The sequence below is a fragment of the Lepisosteus platostomus genome, chromosome 14 (genome assembly GCF_059453375.1).
Source record: "Lepisosteus platostomus isolate fLepPlt1 chromosome 14, fLepPlt1.hap1, whole genome shotgun sequence".
Taxonomy (NCBI): domain Eukaryota; kingdom Metazoa; phylum Chordata; class Actinopteri; order Semionotiformes; family Lepisosteidae; genus Lepisosteus; species Lepisosteus platostomus.
In genome coordinates, this window is record NC_142624.1 from 36,813,924 (window position 1) to 36,833,276 (window position 19,353).

Genomic DNA, 19,353 nt, shown 5'->3' on the forward strand with positions numbered 1-19,353 from the left:
ATTTTATTTGTTAGATTTAGACCATAAATATTGCGCGTAGTTAAAAAATTCAAAGTACTGAAATCGCAGCTATATTTTTAATATTATTATAATGCATGTTCGTTTCTCTTAAACAACTTCTTTTTTTTTTCTTTTAGGACGTGGCAGTGATTCGCTCCGCACGAATCCAGCTGTTAAACCGCTGGGAAAAAAATTCTCCCCCCCCCCCCCCCCCCAAGCTGGGAAAAGTTGGGTCCAAGTGCGCATGCGGCCTGGGCTCACGGGAGAGGATGGCGGATTCAGGGAGCGACGAGGTAGCAGTGATCGGAAACATCGATCTGACTGCCGCCGAGGAGCAGAACAACCGAAACAACACGGTAAAACACCGCGCAGCTTTGCCACAGCGCTAGGGAGCGTGTTTAAGGGCTGTTGCTGTATTACCCGATGGTAAAGAGGCCTCGCCTCGGTGCAGGCCTGCTCCGTCCCCGGTGTTGACGGATATCTTGCTGCAGCGGTGAGCACTTGAGATCGGGGCGGATGTCTGTTGACACCTGATCCTGTCCGGCTAGTCCTGCTGTCATCTTTTGTCCCCGTCCCCCGTCCCCTCCCTCCAAATCGTAGTCGTGATACGGATAGATAACTGCTGTTGGGATCATAAAGACCGCAGAGGTCAGAAGTCATCTTATATGTGTAAAAACAAATATAAAGACACCAACAACTGGAACGCTAGATGTTCAATCAAGTTTGCTGTTGTTGTTGTTGTTGTTGTTGTTGTTGTTGTTGTTGTTGTTCTTCCTGGGTTGTGTGTGTGTGTGTAAGTGGGAGCAGACCTGTAGGAAGGGCATTTCTAAATGATCAATGTGTAAATAAATTGCGGTGTCGTCCTGTCCTGTTGAAACGTCTCTGGCTTCGCCTTCATGTCGTGAGTGCCGCTGAGACCTCGCACTGTTGTCGGGGGGCAGTCTGCGGATGTCCCTCTCATCAGGCTCCTGTGAGTTTACCGGGGTGCCGGCGTTTGAGTCCCGGAGAGGGAGGAGTCGCAGTTTGTGCCGGAGACCCGCTGGGGTGCTCGCAAGGCGCTTTGTTTTTTGCGCCGGTTTGCCTGTGTTTCGGTGTGGTCTGGGTTTGCAGCGTGTGTGTACAGTATGTCTGGGGTGGGGGGTCGCTGGGGACCTCCGGTCTTTAATTCCAGCTGTTACATATTGGCACCCGTCGATGAGATTCAGACTGTAAAACGCCAGTAAAAGCTGGACTTCTGCGGGGTTTTCTTATGGACCTCCAGTCTTGTCATACGATTATAACCGATTCACGCCGGCCTCTGTGGCATCGAGCATGGCACTTCTGTTATAATATTACTAGATAGACCTATTTTCCTTGGTCCTCTTAATGACGCACCTGAGCCAGTTAATACAAACGGAATAAGTGTCTTACAAGTGCGTTGACGCATGTTTGAACTGCGCTGCGATTACTATGCCAGTTTTTAAAGGTATTTAACGCCCGCCCCTTGTCATGTTGTGCTCTATCAATAGGATGTGGAGAAAAGCACACCCCTGCTCAAGAAAATGGAGATCAGTGTTTCAGAGGCTGAGAAAAGAACTGGGAAGAATGCTGTGAATATGCAGGAGACCTATACGGTTTACCTCATAGAAACCAGGTAAGAGCAGAGAGCCCCCATGTGCGGTAAGGCAGTGGGGTCGTGACTGAGAAACTTTTTCACAGTAGGCAGATCCCGTAATAACTTCCTGTGGTTGCCCTTAGTTGCGGTGTTTGCCGACCAGCACGGTAGGTGTCTTCTAGAAAAACACTCGGGTAAAGGCAAGATCAAGGTAGTCGCACCCGCACTGCCTTCCCACCAGAGGTAATGCAAATAAGCCGGGATCTGTCCCGGCCTCAGGCTCAAAATCTACACCCCGTACATTTTACTGCTTTATCGTGACTCTGGTTTGGTTATGCGTTTGGGTTTTATGTGTGTCTGTTGTGCTTGAAAGCCATTTACAGAGATGTAAATAGTAATAAATAATGAGGGTGCTGTAGGCATTTTAAAGTGTGGGGTAGTGATCTGTTAGAGAAAATGGCCAAGTACAGACATATTTTGGCAATAAATATTTCAGGTTTTAACCCGTTTTATTTTATTAATAAACAGTTTGGGTTTTAACTAATTTGAACACTTTTGTACTTAGTGACACTGACGGTTTAAAACTTTTTCGACCTGCAAATGAAACATCCATCCAATTTCATAACTGCTTTATCCAATGCAGTGTCAGGGTGAAGCTGGTGCCTATCCAGGCAAGCAGTGAGCACAAGGCAGGGTGCACCCTGCACGGTACACCAGTCTATCACAGGGCACACACGGACACAGATACACTCACACCAGGGCCAGTCTTCCCAGCAGCCAGTTAACACACTGGTCCAGTGCTGGGAGGCAGCAGTGCTGACCACTGCCCTACCATCCTGGCAACAAATGAAACATTTCTCTCATAAAATCAGCAGGGAGACAACATTGCAACTCTTACCGACAGGATGATGATTGAGCACTTGCCGGGGTGGGTCGAACGGACTGAGGTGGAGTCAGTGAGGAGGTGAGGGAGAAGGCTGAGGTAACTCATCCTCAGCAGGGCTGTCACTACCCAAAGATTAATTTCTCCGCTCCGTGGGCTGAAAAAATAAGGCATGAGCCTTTCCCAGACGATATGAACGGGAGGGTTTCATCTGAAGTTGCGAGTGAACATTCTTTGTTTGGTTTTGTACAAAAGGTGTCAGGCCTCAGTTGTTACTGTGCCTCCCTCTTATCCCTCAACAGGTCATATTAAGGAGTGAGCGCCTGCTCTTTGCTCCGCTATGAATTTATTTTAGTGCACAACTTGGCAGTCTTATTGCTCACACCCGCTTAAAGCTTCTTCGGTCTTATTGTAGTTTCTTAACAAAATGCCTTTTGTCAGCTTTCATAAAGATGCATCTTCTTCAGCGGTGTCTGCCTCTAGGTCCTTAGGACTAAGGCCAAGCCCTTCATGCAGGTGATCTAGCTCTTTATTTGACAGTTCATCCTTGTGCAGCTATGAACAGCTCCACCACATCTTCCTCCTCTGCTTCTTCGAAGCCATTTTTTTTTAAACCAATGTAACACATTGTCGTTGCGATTTATTCATTGTTCTGACCACCTCCAACCCTGTTAAAATCATGAAAGGAAAATGCTTCTTTGCTTATTTTTTTTAACACCATTCATGCAGGATTATGTCTCTTCTGCCCAGGCTTTGGCTGCGATGTCAAAGGTACAGTATGTTTCATGTTGAAGGTTTTCAAAATTTGCTTCACAGTGGGTTTTAACTGTTGGTCACCTCAATAATCTTTACGAAGCTTTATGAGGTAATAAACCTTAAATGTAGCTATTACACCTTGGTTTAGATAATGTCTGGAGGATGTCCAGGAACTTTATCCAACACAAGCAAAATCCCGAAGTCGATATTTTGGGCCTTTTGTTGAGCCAGTATGTTTTTAGTTAACTGTGATGTTGATCACCACACCATTCAGTGAATACTGGATCTGAAACCGAACCCTTTTTTATAGACTGCCAGCTTGCAGGAGGGCTGGATTGGAGAAAGCCCTTGGATTCTTGGCAAGGAAAATGACAACGGACTTGAGCAAATAGTCTCAGTGCCATAGCCCCCCGACATCGCTGTCTCTCTGCCCTTGACTGCCTTGAACCTTGGGACCCTTTGCTCTTCCTTTTAAGTGTATGTCCACGCCAGCATCTCTTTCCAAAAGAAGCCCATTTTGTCTGCCTTAAACGTACCTGAGTTACGATCTTCAACGTTTTTTCAACATGTCAGAAAATGTGCCAAGGCATCAAAATCTGTCGATTCTCCATCGAAAAGCTGCTGGTGGTCTTTAAACTTGTTAAACCATCTTCTGCCCGCTGAGGATTCCAGCTGGGCCTTATTAGGGAAGACGTTCTTTAAGTATTCAAAAAGACTTCAAGGCTTTCCCCTTATCTTTCCCTGGCTTTCAGTCCAGGTGGTACACATCCGTTCCCTGCTTTACCTGGCCTTCCTTGGAGAAGTAGCATCCTTCAAGCAGGTTTGTCAAGAACAGCACGTTTGCTCGTTGTTCTCGCACTTGTTGATTGTGACATGTTTATGAGGTTCTTAGCTTATCACTTTTCTACTTCTCTTCCTTTCACCACTAGCAGCTTCAGCACTGATAACTCGTTATGGGCTTGCATCATTTTTAGAGCACATCATGATGTGGTACACATCGTGCTAAGTTTAGCATGTTAGTCAGAGACTAATCGCGCTTCTTAAATAGTGTTAAACTGCGTATGTGTTGGTCAAAAGTCAAGGAATATCTGCCCTGATCTTTTTAGTCCTTATATTATACAGTAGAGCTGAAAAAGACAGAGGTGAGCTCATATATCAGGTGTAATACATATAATTCATCAGCTGAACTAAATAAGTATAATAGTAGTAACACGGTCTTTAAACGGAAAGGGTGCTGTAATAAACAAAGAGCGATAGTTCTGCAGGATTCAGTGGTTCGGTACATTCCTAACACCATCGCATTGACCCATGGGCTGAGCAGTGTTTATCACAAACATCACGCAGCTCATTAAAGCTTCTTTTGGAATCCAGAATGAGGTGCTTTGGGGCATTATTTACAGCTCCATGTCACCGGCACAATCGAAACTATCCAGCAACATGCTTAAATAAAGCCACCTTGTGGTGAGGGTGAACGTGCAAGTCCTGGAAAGGCAAATCAGTGGCTACGCTATTGTATTTAACTGGGAGGGACTTGCATAAACGATGGTTTCCCCCCTTAGTTCTGTTGATTGTTGTCAAGGTTTCTGTATGTAGACAAAACACTTCAAAATATCGTCTGCGCCTAGCTGTGACAGAAACACAAAAATGCCATTTGGGTTATGGTGTTATTGTTATGGCTAAGAGCAACGATGGCTCTTTAGGTCACTTTCAAACCTGCTTCATAAAATTAACATCAGTTTCTTAAGGGGAAAAATCCTCGGGGATGGTCTCCTAGTAAGTTCAGATTTTAAGAAAAGTCATCTGGCTTCTTTCTAATGGGTTTTGCAGATGGTTATAATTCTTTATAATTTAAAAACAAGAAGCAGCAATTTGTAGGTACCATAGGATGACATATGAGATGGAAAATAGTTTAATAATGCACTTGCTCTGTAACCTTATGGATCAGTTTAAAGTGTAACCTTACCCTTTCTTAACCAGACTAATCATCTGCAGACATGTTTGCTAGGTTCCCCTTAACAGTGTAACTGCCTTGTGCTTTCTCGGAATGGAGCAGTTAGCCCTGATAAAGGACATCATGAATAGTTATATTTTCACTCTGTCTTCAGGAAATGGTTTATAGCTATATCAGAATATTTCACAATAGTATTATAGGACCCGTGGTGTGGTGAGTTCCTGAACTGGGTTGCACAGTTTCAGCATATGGCTTTCTGTCACATTTAATGTCACACAAGTTTCTGCTAAACCTAATTACTCTGTGATGTCTTGGATACCTCCTGGATGCATAGTGGTCTTTCATCATTGGGTCTGCAGGCTTGGATCCCTGTTCATGCTTTTATTGTCCATCACCTCTGCCTTCCAAAGTGAACTGTGTTTCTTGTTTTTATGTGGTAACACTTCAGCACAAGCTTTGGTGAAATAAAACTGCCTTTTTACTTTGAGATTTGTATGTGTCGACACATGCTGTCAAAAACTGTTGAAGATTGTCAGATGATAATGAATAGTAATGCTTGGCATGTGACTTCAAATGGAAACTGCTTTTAAAACGAAGAACCCAAGGTCTCTTCTGATTATGGTAGCCTTTGTTCTCACCCTTTGAGAATTTGGTAGTATTTTTTTTCCTGTTTCTCTGTTAATTTATGGTAGAAGTTTGGCATTATGTTTTTTGCATCATATTGTTACATCATTTGCATCTGATATGAATAGAAAAAAGTGCCCACATATCTGCAGTATTGTAAAGGACTTTTCATGCACTTAGAACAATACTGTAGAACTCCCAGCCCACAGGTTACTGAAAAAGGAGGTGAGAGGTGAGGAATGTGTTTGCAGTCATATTGAGCACCAAAGGTAAAATAAGTAAAAACCCATAGAAGTGGAATCACAGAGCCTATCTTGTTTTATTCCCACTGTTTGATGCTATGAAGCACTGGAGATCGGCTGCAGGGAACTGTCTCTGGAAAGTCTGATCACATCATTTTAATTAAATCCACTCAAGAAAATGTATGCTGTGCCATCCAGTGTTTTATAACTTGTGTGGGTCTGAAGATTCTGTGCCCTAGATTACAGTAATTGAAGGGAACACGCATTAATTAGATGAATGGAAATTCTACCTTCCACATGGACTCTTATTTGACTGCTTCCTCCTTTTAAAGTTTTTGTTACTCTGCATGATGTGTGAGTGTCCTTTAGTTGGCTTCTTCTAGAATCTTAATGGAAGCTTATTTACTCACTAAGTTGTTGAATGTCATTTCAACAGCTACTGTATACTTTCAGAGCTTGCAAAGCTGCAGAGACTTGAACACGTCCACTTAAGACTAATTAGACGTCACTTTGAAGAATAAATTAACAATGTCAATATTCACAGTATGAAAGCTTTTTAAGTGACATCCACCTGAGCCTATCCTCGTGTTGTTACTTCACCTATCTTGATTTTGTTCGTCTTTAATCCAGGCTCTTCCCAACACTATGAGAATGGGAATCTGGTTTATGCAGTGGGATGACCAAGGCTCAAACCCACAACGCTTGCGTGTTAGAGCTCAGCCTGCACTTGGGCAAGTGCTTTTAATGGTCAGGCCACTTCTAGGGAAATTCTTAGACCGCAATATGTAAAGTGTTACCTATAAAGTGCCGTTAATACGGTGAAATGAGGTTTAAATTCTCAGAGAACAATTTCGGAAACAGGAGAATGTTTTTTTTTTTAATGTCCCTTGGATAAATTCTAAAAATAATAAACCTCAGAACCATAAAAGCCAGTTGTATATGTGGAAGCCAGCTTCTTTGTAGAAGGGACTTCCCAGTGTTCCTGAGGTGTGTGTACCAAAGAAAACAGTTGTTTTCCAGCATGTGTCTTGAAGGGAAGAGACCAGCTGAGGCATAATTAAGTGTGGTTGAAGAACCAAAGTGAGCTACATCTGAAGTCCCCTGCGTCAGGAGAGAGGCTGATCCTGTGAGACCTTCCCTCGTTTGGAATGTTCTTACAGTTTAGTCATTTCGGCATGTAAATACATTCTGAAGCTTTTCCTTGTTCTGTGCCTTTTCTGGAATGTTAACTTTGGTCTCCCAAGCCTTGTAAAGCATTGGCTAATTATTTTGGCAAGGTATGAAAATAAATACAATATACCCCTTGGTCCCATGTTAAAAAGATAATCGGATTTTACCGACAAACTGCAAAGATGTGCCTTTTATTATTTAATTAGGAGGTATTGCTTTTTTGAGGGGATCTTTTTCAAGTTTATTAGATTACAGTAGCTGTTTGGCAGGATGTGTTTTACTTGGCTGAGAATATATTTTTTTTTTGTGACCGAGTCTGGTCAGAAAGTTGAATTAATTTTTTTCTTAATTCAGTTTTGAACACAATATTGATACTTTCACATGTGAGGTGATTTAGTTCTGTCTGATTAGAGATGTATTTTAGGTAATTTTACTTGGTTTATTGGTTACTTTGTGCATAATAATGTTTAGCATTAGTGCAAAAAGTGAAAGATCTCTCTGTACACTAATTGTTAATTGTTTATCCAGTTTGCAGAGATGTAAAATGGTTAGAAGATGTACAAACTAAAGCAGAAATGTGTTTACTAGTTTTATTTTTAGGAGCATCCTTTCAGAATACATTAGAAAGCCTAAGCTGTTCTCACAGGTATAAAGCATTGCTTTTAAAAGAATCTTCAGCTTTTGATCAAATGATTTACATTGGACCAAAACAGCCTTTACTTTGTGACAGATGTATTTATAATCATACATTTAATTTTTTATGTTGAAACTAGAGGTCTGACATTTAAAGACATAGCGCGTCCTCTAACAAGCAAAGCTAGCGAGCTCCTGACTTACAGTACAGTCCAGTACAGCTGTGTGTAAGTTCATTGTGTCCGTAAATAATGTTACAGCTATTAGCAAGTCTGCCTACTGTCCAAACTTGTCCCCAGGTGATGGCTATAAGTTCTCTGGGACTTCAGAAGTACTTCCTCTGATCTCATTATCTAGCTATTATCCTTGTTCACCCCAATCAGCCTGCCTTGACAAGCTATTGAATTCAAGATGATGGAGTTGAGTTCTGCCTAATCAGTGGCTCACCATTGCCTGGAATTCAAGATGTGATTTCCCAGACCGATGGTTCTTCTTCTATGCTACCGTATGTTAGTTAGGCTGTTAGTGCGGTGTAGAATATAATCCACAGGAAAAGCAGTCTGTTAGGTTATGTTATAACAGGAATGAATTGACAGAGTAGTGTCTTAATAGCTATTTGCCAGTAATGGTTGTGCACTGCATTAATGAAGGAGTAAGGCTGTAGTGCCCTCCAGATTTAATCAAACTCCCAATAAAATAAGAACAAAACACATCTTCTAAGAGAAATGTATTCGAACTGAATAATGTCCTGATGGAAAAGAAGCACAGAGTGCGCAGTACTAAGTCATATCTGTCAGAACTAAAGCCCAGAAGACATGAGAGTCAGATATTCCCACCCCTGTAGTTAGTCAGGGATTACTCCGATGACACCCCCGGAAGCTGTGCTGTGATGTGCTGGCACCTCCGAGGGGGGGTTTCATTATTTCTCCAGCCAGATGCGTGGGTTTCCGTTTGTAAACTGCCTTCTTGGGTTCGAACCACAAAATGTGTGACTGGATTGAGGTCTGGAGATCGAGACGGTCACATGAGAATCGTGTGCAAGTAACACTTTCTTTGCTGGTTTGCAAATTTTTGCCCGTGTGAGCTTCATGGCAGAGAGCAGCATGTTTTCCCATGCTATCTGAACAAGGGCTCCAGGACCAGTAAAAAACAACTTTTACAAGACCCAAAAACTTCACAGTGGGCGTGGGTGTTTTCTCAACATGTTCTTTTTTTTTTGCCACCCATACTGCTGACAGTCATGTCAAAAAAAGCTAAATTTTCATTTCATCTCCCCATAAGGCAATTGACCAATAGTCTGATGTAGCTTGGCAAATTTCGGTCACTTCTTTTCATGGTTCACCCTCACAGGTGGGCTTATTCCCAGCCATTAATGGCACATTCATGAAGACGATGTTGAACGGTTGTCTTTGATAGTTTGTATGTCAAACGTCCCAGATTGTGTTGGGGATCTGGTGCCTTTGGATTAACAGTTACCTCATCAACGACTTGTCCCGCGGTCCTTGCTGGTGAGATACACTTGCGTCTTCTTCCCAAGAGGTTCCAGCAGAATATTTCTGAAAAATGGACGACTTACTAGTCCATTATTTCTTAACAGTGGAGAGGGGGGTAGAGTGAGCTTTTTGTGGTTTCGGTTGTAGCCTTTCCACCAGCTTGTGGAGGACAATGACTATTTCCATGCAGTCTTTGAAGAGCTCTTTGACCTTAGCCACAATGAGAGATGCTACAACTGAATGTCTTTCGTAAGTTTCCTCCTTTTACACCCCAGGATAACAACAACCCTTGGAAGCCTCTGTATACAGCCCCCTACACACCAATTACACATAAATATGGCAATAAACTCTACTCTAAATATAAATTACTTTGTATGCAACTACATTTAGCATATCAGGATTTAAATATTTATTTTTTATTTAATTTTGTGTAATACCTTAGCATCGGTGTTTCAACAGATGATTTTGTTGCACTTCCAAAGGTCAGAATGTTATTGTAGATTTGTTTTTGTTGGATTTTATAATAATAATAATAATAATTGCTTACACTTATATAGCGCTTTTCTGGACACTCCACTCAAAGCGCTTTACAGGTAATGGGGACTCCCCTCCACCACCACCAATGTGCAGCATCCACCTGGATGATGCGACGGCAGCCATAGTGCGCCAGAACGCTCACCACACATCAGCTATCAGTGGGGAGGAGAGCAGAGTAATGTAGCCAATTCATAGAGGGGGATTATTAGGAGGCCATGATTAGTAAGGGCCAATTGGAAATTTGGCCAGGACACCGGGGTTACACCCCTACTCTTTTCGAGAAGCGCCCTGGGATTTTTAATGACCACAGAGAGTCAGGACCTCGGTTTTACGTCTCATCCGAAGGACGGCGCCTGTTTACAGTATAGTGTCCCCGTCACTATACTGGGGCATTTGGACCCACATGGACCGCAGGGTGAGCGCCCCCCGCTGGCCCCACTAACACCTCTTCCAGCAGCAACCTTAGTTTTTCCCAGGAGGTCTCCCATCCAGGTACTGACCAGGCTCACACCTGCTTAGCTTCAGTGGGTTGCCAGTTGTGAGTTGCAGGGTGATATGGCTGCTGGCTATATTTTATTTCAAAGAATACTTTGAGATGCGAATAAACATGAACCTCATGTTTTCTTGAATTAAATTAATTACTTATGACAAATAGGACATTAGCCTGTGCAATGCTATTACAGTTACAGTCTAACGTTTTTAGAATTGTTTTAAACAAGACACATTATCCAGTCTATTAATCTTTCTGTTATGTGGTATTTTTTGTTCCAGTTTCATCTGAGCCTCTTAGAAGTGTATCCTTGTCAATAAATCTGTGGTGCTCTATATTACATAATGCATTTCTCTTCCAAGTAATTTTGGCAGGTTAGTTTGGGTTTGCCAGTTTTTTATAATATAGTTAGTATATCTTGTACTTTACATGAGATTATGGTGCATTCAAACTTATTACACAAAGAAAATAAGAATTAAAACTCTTAAACTCGCATCATTGCAGCTTATCTAAGGAGAGAATCACTTTTGACATGTACCCATGACTGCATATGTATGGTCAGAGGGGCTCCAGTAATTCTATACTTCCTTCTGAACAGCTTTGCGTAATTATGAGGGGATCTGATAATTGCTTTGACTCCTTCTTCCAGTGAGACTCCTGAGGTTTCACTTTTCTGTAATGCCATGAAACCGTGATGACAGGCAGAGCAGGCAGGCCTGCTGAAAATACAGTATCACCCCTCTCAGTCCAGTGATATTTTCTGTCAAAATCATCTGTCACAATCTTGTGCCTTTTTATCAGTCACGCCGTAGTGTTGTTTTATACAGTATATTACATCTTAGATTTGTTTTTTTACAAAGTACAGGAAAAGAAACTAATATCACCTAAATAACAAACACCCAAAGTCCCCTTCCCACCCAACATCGGTCCTGAAACACTCTGCTGCATTGTTCTGTCAGTTGTGTAGCTAAATAAAGTTTTTTTACGCAAAACCTAGTCCGCTATCTTTATTCCCTTGCACAGAGAGACCCTCTTTTTCAGAGAATAACGTTTTAGACTTTATCTTGTTTCAGGTTATTGCTATAATTACTCGTTTAACAGTGTCACAGTGTCGAATATTGCTGTATTTTTTTCCCTTCATTCAGCTCTTACGTAGTTATGTGTAGTGGGTTTTTCAGACTCTATAATGCTTTTTGAGTGCGCCTCCTGTGGCCGCCATCGGCACTGCAAGGAGTGGTGTCAGCTGACGACTCACCCTGAAATGACAGTGCTGACTGTTATGCAGTTTTGCCAGACTGGTTTAGCAAAAGCTAGATTACATCTTTTTTTTTTCAGTTCAGATGAGAATCATGCAGCAGGTTTCATTATTTTACATTAAACAATTTTCATCAGTAGGCACTTCCTCGCATTTTGTCATCTGACATCATTCCTTCTTTTGACGTGACTGCCGTTCTAAGTCAGGGAGTAATAGCTGTGGAGCTGGTGCTTTGTGTGTGATTGTGATGGTGGTCTACATAGGTTCTCGACCATTAATATTGCAGTTGTACTGGAGTAATTCATGACAGCTTGAAGGATGAACGCCGTGTCAAATTCCCGTAATCACAAGGGTACTTTTTAAGTGAACCGTAATGCCACACAATGTCATTAATTCTGTGTTTATTTTTACTATTTTCCAGGGACTTCAACACCACATCATGTCAGCTTGTTTTTTTTTCTTGCTTGTTTTGCTTCTCCCGACCGAGGGGACAGATGTGTTTATTGCCACAGTCGGCCGATCCTTGCTGACCAGGCAGTTGAACTGAAGGCCAGTGCTCTGCCTGCAGACTTGCGTGTTTCCCAAACATTTCTCAGGGCGCTATCTGGCTCTTACGGGGGTATGATAAAGGTCCCCACGCAGGAGCTCGACTTGCCGGGCAGGTTCGAGCAGGATGCACAGAGCTGTATTGTTGGAATGCTTCTTAAAAAGAAACACATGTTTTCCTTTTCGGAATACAGCCCGACCATTATATACACATGGAAGGCTAATCTTTATTTACACTGGGCCAGCAGAAGGGGGCATACAGTTCTAGGATTCTTCATGCAGTCACGCATACCGAGCTGAGAATGCCTTGAAGCAAAACGGGAATCCTTCACTACTTGGAATATTAACAAACACCCGGCTTATCCTTTTGTCTTCTTTTAAGACTATTTTCCCCTGGCTCTCTTGTTACACGCAGCTCTTCCTTATAATTAGATGGTCAGGGGATTGATGAAATCAGTGAGACCACTGTTTGAATCTGTAAGCTGGCTTTTTTATCGTTTAGATCTCATCTGCATAGTTCCCTCACATAAGCTCTTGAGGCACATTCCCCAGTTCCTGGGAGGGTTCCTGTTCTGCCAGGCATTTTGGGTGCTGAGGTTCAGTCTAACGTTTATCATGTGTTTCATAAAACCACTTGGAATTGAAAGTTTCTTAACTCACCCGCTGCAGTGTGAGGCTTCTCGTGTTTCTTTTGAGCAAAGTTTAAATTAATATCATGTTAACCTTTGTGGTCATGAACTGCATTTGGATTCCCTTTTAATAAATTGGATTTTGACCTAATACTTACAGAGTTTCTCATGAAGAGATCTGTTGTTGGCATTTCATGCTAAAGTATGTTAAATCGCTTTCAAGTTTCAGGCATTTCTGTCTCCACTGAAAGTAAGTGGAGGCAGAAAGGATTGCAATGTGACCAAGCATAAATAAAGCCTTTATTGGCGGTATTATCCCTGTTTATACTGAGCGGGTGGCTGTGGTGTAAGCAGTGAAAGTTGAATATTTTATGTGAAGAAATAAGATGTTAGATGATTAAATGTCAAGGATCCGAAACTGCCTGATCAGACTCGGATCCTGTTTCGGTTCCTGCTTTTAGCGTTTACTTCATTGAGACGCGCCAGCTGTGCGTCATGGGCGCACCTTCTCCGAATGGAACACATGTACTGTATGGCCGCAGTAGTGAAACCTTAAATTGCAGGGACAATTTAAAGAGAAGGGTTGAACAAGCCATCATGTCTTTGGCACGTGGGGTGAAACTAGAGCTCCCAGAGAAAACTGACATGTACTGTACACGGGGAGAACAAGCAAAGTCCTCACAGAGGGCCCCCCCAGTCCAGAAGCACTGGGAGGCAGCTGGGCTCATTTTCGCACTGCTGTGCTGCCCACGCGATCCGGTTTTGACGGGGAATTATGACATGAAATGTAATGAGTTTCATAATTAGAGCCATAACATAGCAAATGTCGTCCAGGGAAAGGGCTTTACATTTCCAACTGGGAGCGTGAACGCGAATGCAGTATTTATCCTTTGTGTCAGCGCTGTGACTGTTGGTCTTGGGTCAAGGCTGTTGTTTTAATGGACAAGTGGGATAGGCCCTGGCTCCCCTGCTGCCCTCCAGTGGATATAGCAGTTAGAAAACGGTTGGGTGGAAATCTAAAGCATAGCTTTACATTTAAGGAGCAAAACAGTTACTCTTCTTAATACCTCACTCAATACAAGGACCTTCAGAAATACATTTCACTGTACAATTTTGCTACACTTAAAGTGCAGCTTTGGCTCCTTAATTAGTAATTGGTGATTAGCAAGATCGGTCTAACAACTTGAGAGCTGGCTGTATCCAAGTAGTGAAGCTGATTAACCCTGCACAAGTGATGCTGCTGTTGAAACAATTCTGTGCACCGATGTCTTACTATAAATATAATTACAGGAGTGCAAGAACTTTAAACAAATGTCCCTCATGTTCGGTTTGAAAAAAAAATCAATCAAATAAAATGACCAAAGTTTAAAATGTTGTCAATAACTTTGGGTAGTGATGTTTATATTTTTTAAACAGTTGGGTCTCTTTTTTTAATTAGATTTTGAATGTTTTTTCTATCTCTGAAAAACTGCAAAAACCATTAAAAACAGACATCCATGTGTTTTTTGAATTAGTTGCTGTCATCCCCAGTTATTGCTAGAATTAAAGCTTTGTAAAGAAAAGCTTAGATAAAATGTTTTGAACACTGAGTGCAATTGTTTTGTGCATTTTATGTTTTTAGATGCATTCACAAGCCTAAAGACAGAAGTATTTGTGTTTTTGTAGTGAAGCTTGAACGTTTTAAATGATATTATTGACATACAGGCAGAAATCCAGGTCTCTGACTTTGGTAGCCTTCTTGTATTGAAGCACATCTGTGTCTGAATCTGTAATAACTGAGATGCCGTGACAGGGCCTCATGGGATAGAGATGTTTTAAGATGTAATACCTACTTTCTGAAGCTGGTTTCTGTAAGCAGTTTTCGCAGTCTTTTGTTAAGCTGCATTTGTTTTTAATTAGCGTTAGTCAGATTTGTCGGAATGTTTATAAATCACTTGGTATGGTCGAGAAGTGGAATTGACTCGTACATATTTGTGTGATTTTAATTATCCAGTTTGAGATGTCGTTGATCAAAACAGTGCTTCAGGCAGTTACATTTGAATTGCATTAAATGCATGTGGCTTTCAGTATTTTTAATCATAAATGCTTCATAGCTCTCCCCAGAGATCTCAGAAAGAATCAGCGTACATACACTGATCATCAGCACAAGATTCAGATTGTTCTGATAGGTAGCATTACAGTTTGTCAGTGAAAATTCAGGACTTCTTGTATTGAAAATGAGAACCTAATACCCAATACATAATGCTGTGTGTTTGAGAGTTCATTTTTCAATGACATGCCTCATCTCGTCTTCTAACTACTTGGTCCTGGTGAGGGTCCCAGTGGTAACAGGCTGAGCAGGCAGACCAGACTTCCCTTTCCCCAGCAACAGTCTCCAGCTACTCCTGGGGGATTCCCAGGCCCGCTGAGAGCTATAATCCCTCCAGCCGTGTCCCGAGTCTGCCCCAGGGTCTCTTCCCAGTGTTCCCGTGCCCATGGGTCATCCTCCCCAGAACCACCTCAGCTCGCTCCTCTTGATCCAGGGGAGCAGCGACTCCACTCAAGGATCCCCCCAGACTGCCTAGCTCCACCCCGTCAGGGAGAGTGAGCCCAGCAACCTACAGAGAAACTTCACTTCCACCTCTTGTACAGTACCCGCGGTCTTGTTCTTTGGGTCACTGCCTACAGCTCGTGACCGTAGGGGAGGACAGGGTCTGGAACACTGAGAGCTTCAGCGGAAAATGCAGCTCCTGCTTCACCACCACAGTTCAGTACTGCAGCCGCTGCCCCAGTCCGCCGGTCAGTCCCGCGATCCCCTCTGCCCTCACCCCTGAGCAAAACCCAGAGGAGCTGGACAATCCGCCGGTCAGTCTCGCGATCCCCTCTGCCCTCACCCCTGAGCAAGACCTCAAGGAGCTTGACAATCCGCCGGTCAGTCTCGCGATCCCCTCTGCCCTCACCCCTGAGCAAGACCCCGAGGAGCTGGACAATCCGCCGGTCAGTCTCGCGATCCCCTCTGCCCTCACCCCTGAGTAAGACCCCGAGGAGCTGGACAATCTGCCGGTCAGTCCCGCGATCCCCTCTGCCCTCACCCCTGAGCAAGACCCCGAGGAGCTGGACAATCCGCCGGTCAGTCTCGCGATCCCCTCTGCCCTCACCCCTGAGCAAGACCCCGAGGAGCTGGACAATCTGCCGGTCAGTCTCGCGATCCCCTCTGCCCTCACCCATGAGCAAGACCCCGAGGAGCTTGACAATCTGCCGGTCAGTCCCGCGATCCCCTCTGCCCTCACCCGTGAGCAAGACCCCGAGGAGCTTGACAATCTGCCGGTCAGTCTCGCGATCCCCTCTGCCCTCACCCGTGAGCAAGACCCCGAGGAGCTTGACAATCTGCCGGTCAGTCTCGCGATCCCCTCTGCCCTCACCCGTGAGCAAGACCCCGAGGAGCTTGACAATCTGCCGGTCAGTCCCGCGATCCCCTCTGCCCTCACCCCTGAGCAAGACCCCGAGGAGCTTGACAATCTGCCGGTCAGTCCCGCGATCCCCTCTGTCCTCACCCGTGAGCAAGACCCCGAGGAGCTGGACAATCTGCCGGTCAGTCCCGCGATCCCCTCTGCCCTCACCCCTGAGCAAGACCCCGTCCACCTGGGGCAGCTGCTCCCCCTGCAGCTGGACAGCCAGCCCCTCTTTCCGAGGGGAGATGCACGACCTCCTATTTCGAGCTGCCAGCAGGGTGACGGGCTTGAGCAGGGGAACCGGCAAAATTCACTCCATTTAAAATGTAATTAACGTTATTGTGTCTTTATTGTGTCTGCGATTTTTGGAAAAAACACGTGTTGCCCTCTTAAGCACAGGCTGGTTTTGATCATTAGCAGCCATAATCATTTAAAACATCCTTGGCATGATTATTGTACATTGCATGCATTCGGTTCTTGTTCCTCAATTAGCAGAGTTTTAGTGTCTTTAAATGAGAAACAAAATTGGCCAAAGTCAAGTTTCAAAGGACATGTCTTCCCAGTAAATAGTACAATAAACACGGAAAATACAGGAGTGAAAACAAAAACAAAATGTATTCCCAGAGGCCACTGCACTGGAGACATTTTTTGCAGAAAGTTGTTACATATTACACAAGAAGAATTCTGACTATCTTCCGATTCAAGCAAATAATAAAGATGAGTAATTTCACCTCTGAAATGTTAGGGATGTCTGAGTGTTATTACGGTACGTGTTCTTTTATTTCCTGACGTAGTTCTGATCATGGAATAATAATCAGGCCCAAACAAAACAAACAAATATTAACATATTAATTGACACAACTACACAACTGTTACACTAACCCAGATTTGTCCAGTAACTGAGTCCTGCTCAGGACTGAATGTCCCTCATGACTGAAATTGGAGTGATGCTTGTAGCCCGAGAATTCCACAAAATAGGAATTTCCTCAAATAAATCTCTCAGTGCGGAAAACATATTACAATGTCTAAGTGAAAACTCCATTATACTGTACAGAGTCTTAGGTGAAGAAATGCCAGAATTTGGAAATAACTTATTTTTCCTCCAAAAATGTGCACAGAACTACCATGCTACCCTGCTCTGACGAGTTCACAGACGTGAACTCTGTTGAGAATGTATAGGTTATCCTTGACCAATCCCTCTGAGAGCTTTCCAACGGACATCCTGGCCCAGAAATGGGCAGCCAGGAACCTTGATCTTCTCCATATACGTTGCCCGTGTTGAGTATCGACACATGAAGCATTAAACTGAGATGTGTTTTTCTAGTGCTACTGTATGTGTCGTTTTCCCATTTCTTTCTAGTCGTAGTTTGTTTATTGTTGTCTGGTTTAAGTCACACATGTCACAAATGAGAATTTATTCTCAGTTGATTAATCTGATGAAACAAAGGATTTCTGACCAGTGTAATCTATTTTGGGTGTGTTGTATTTGACATTACTTTGTGGTTGCATTTTGTTTTGTAACTGTACCTTTTATTTCTGTAGTTGCCTGCTCAAATTTCAAAGATGCTTAGGTACAAACAGTAAGTTTCTGCTTACTATTTTGCAGTATCTGGGTAGTAAGAAATGAATTTATTTGACACTCTCTCTACTGCATGATAAAGTCAAGATGGCTTGCTCCTGTAACAACTGATCCAGCTAATCTGTGTCAACAAATATGAATACACTAGAATTTACTCCTTAAATTTGTTTTTTGGAAGCTTTAGTAACAACAGAGAAAATAAGTCTTAATTGAGTTTTGGCAATTGGACTTGTTTGAATTAGAGCAATATGGCTTTAATTGCAAACACATCTCAAGGGCATGCCATTACACTTTATCCTTTAATTGATATTCCAGGAACTTCTTGACAGCTGAAAACAGTACCAAAAGCAAATCATAATGGCTTTTGCAGAACTGTTAATGAATTGCAGCTCTGTAGCTCTAACAGCTGACCTCATTCCTCGTCATCTGTACTTATCAGCAGATTTTGTTGTATTTATCGTGTTTTTCAGTGATGCGTAAGGAGGAGTGCCAAGTACACAGGAAGTGTTGTTGGTTGTGGTGTATTGTACATTACAAATCCTAACAGATGTAACTTTTACTCCACTAGAAATGATTTTCATATGGCATTTGAATTCTGATTAAGTGAGATTATCAGGCTACTGTCTTCACAGGATACTCAGGTTACAGAGGTAGAAATTCTTTATTATTGTAAGCTCTGTGGCTACTGAAAGCATGAGGCAGTTTTTCACTCCAGGAAATCATTTTAAGTGCTCTCCAGCATTGTAGCTGGTGAGTTCCCGCTGTTCATGGTAGCAGTCGTACTACTGTGTCCATCTTTTGACTTTAATTCTTTCCCAAAAATACTTCATTTTGGAGAAGAAGTGTAAGCTTGCTGGTGTTTGAAAATTAAAGAAAGGATGAGACTTTAAAGTGGTTGACTTCACTCATGCTTCCTTCTCTATTCTTGTCAGGCCTGTTGACACTATAACAGAAGGACAAAACCCAGCCCCAGACTCGCTGTGGAGGAGATATAGTGAATTTGAGCTGTTGAGGAACTACTTGTTAGTGACCTACCCCTACATTGTAGTTCCACCTTTACCTGAGAAACGGGTAAGATGAAGTTCCTTTTTGGTCCCATCACTTCATTGCACAGTACGCAAAACCTTTATCGTCCTACGTTCATTATTGTTCCCACAGGCAGAATTTGTTTGGCACAAATTATCAGCAGATAACATGGATCCTGACTTTGTGGAAAGACGTAGAATTGGACTGGAGAATTTCCTGCTTCGCGTGGCTTCACACACTGTTCTTTCAAAGGATAAGATCTTCTTTCTGTTTATGACACAGGTAAGCTTTATAAGGCAGTAATGTGGAGAGACGGTAAGAGCTGTAGACTCTGGATCAGAGGGTGCAATTTTGAGCAGTCTTACTCAGATTGATCCAGTAAATACAGTAAAGAGTATCTGTCCAGGTCATCATTGTAAATAACAGCTTGTTCACATTTGACTCACCTAGTTAAATAAAACGATTGCAGTTTTTTTTTCAAAGTTATGTGGTGTTGGAGAATAAAGTTTTAGAA

General features: G+C 42.8%; 1 protein-coding gene across 1 annotated transcript in view; it reads left to right on the forward strand.

Moving 5' to 3' along the window:
• The first annotated feature begins 208 nt into the window (after positions 1-208).
• Positions 209-19,353, forward strand: part of snx4 (sorting nexin 4) — a 41,764-nt gene continuing 22,619 nt past the window's right edge. The window contains exons 1-4 of the mRNA XM_088606055.1: positions 209-356; positions 1,509-1,633; positions 18,746-18,884; positions 18,972-19,121. Of these exons, the coding sequence (XP_088462181.1) occupies positions 270-356; positions 1,509-1,633; positions 18,746-18,884; positions 18,972-19,121 (501 nt within the window). The 5' untranslated portion in view covers positions 209-269. The remainder of the gene's footprint in view (positions 357-1,508; positions 1,634-18,745; positions 18,885-18,971; positions 19,122-19,353) is intronic.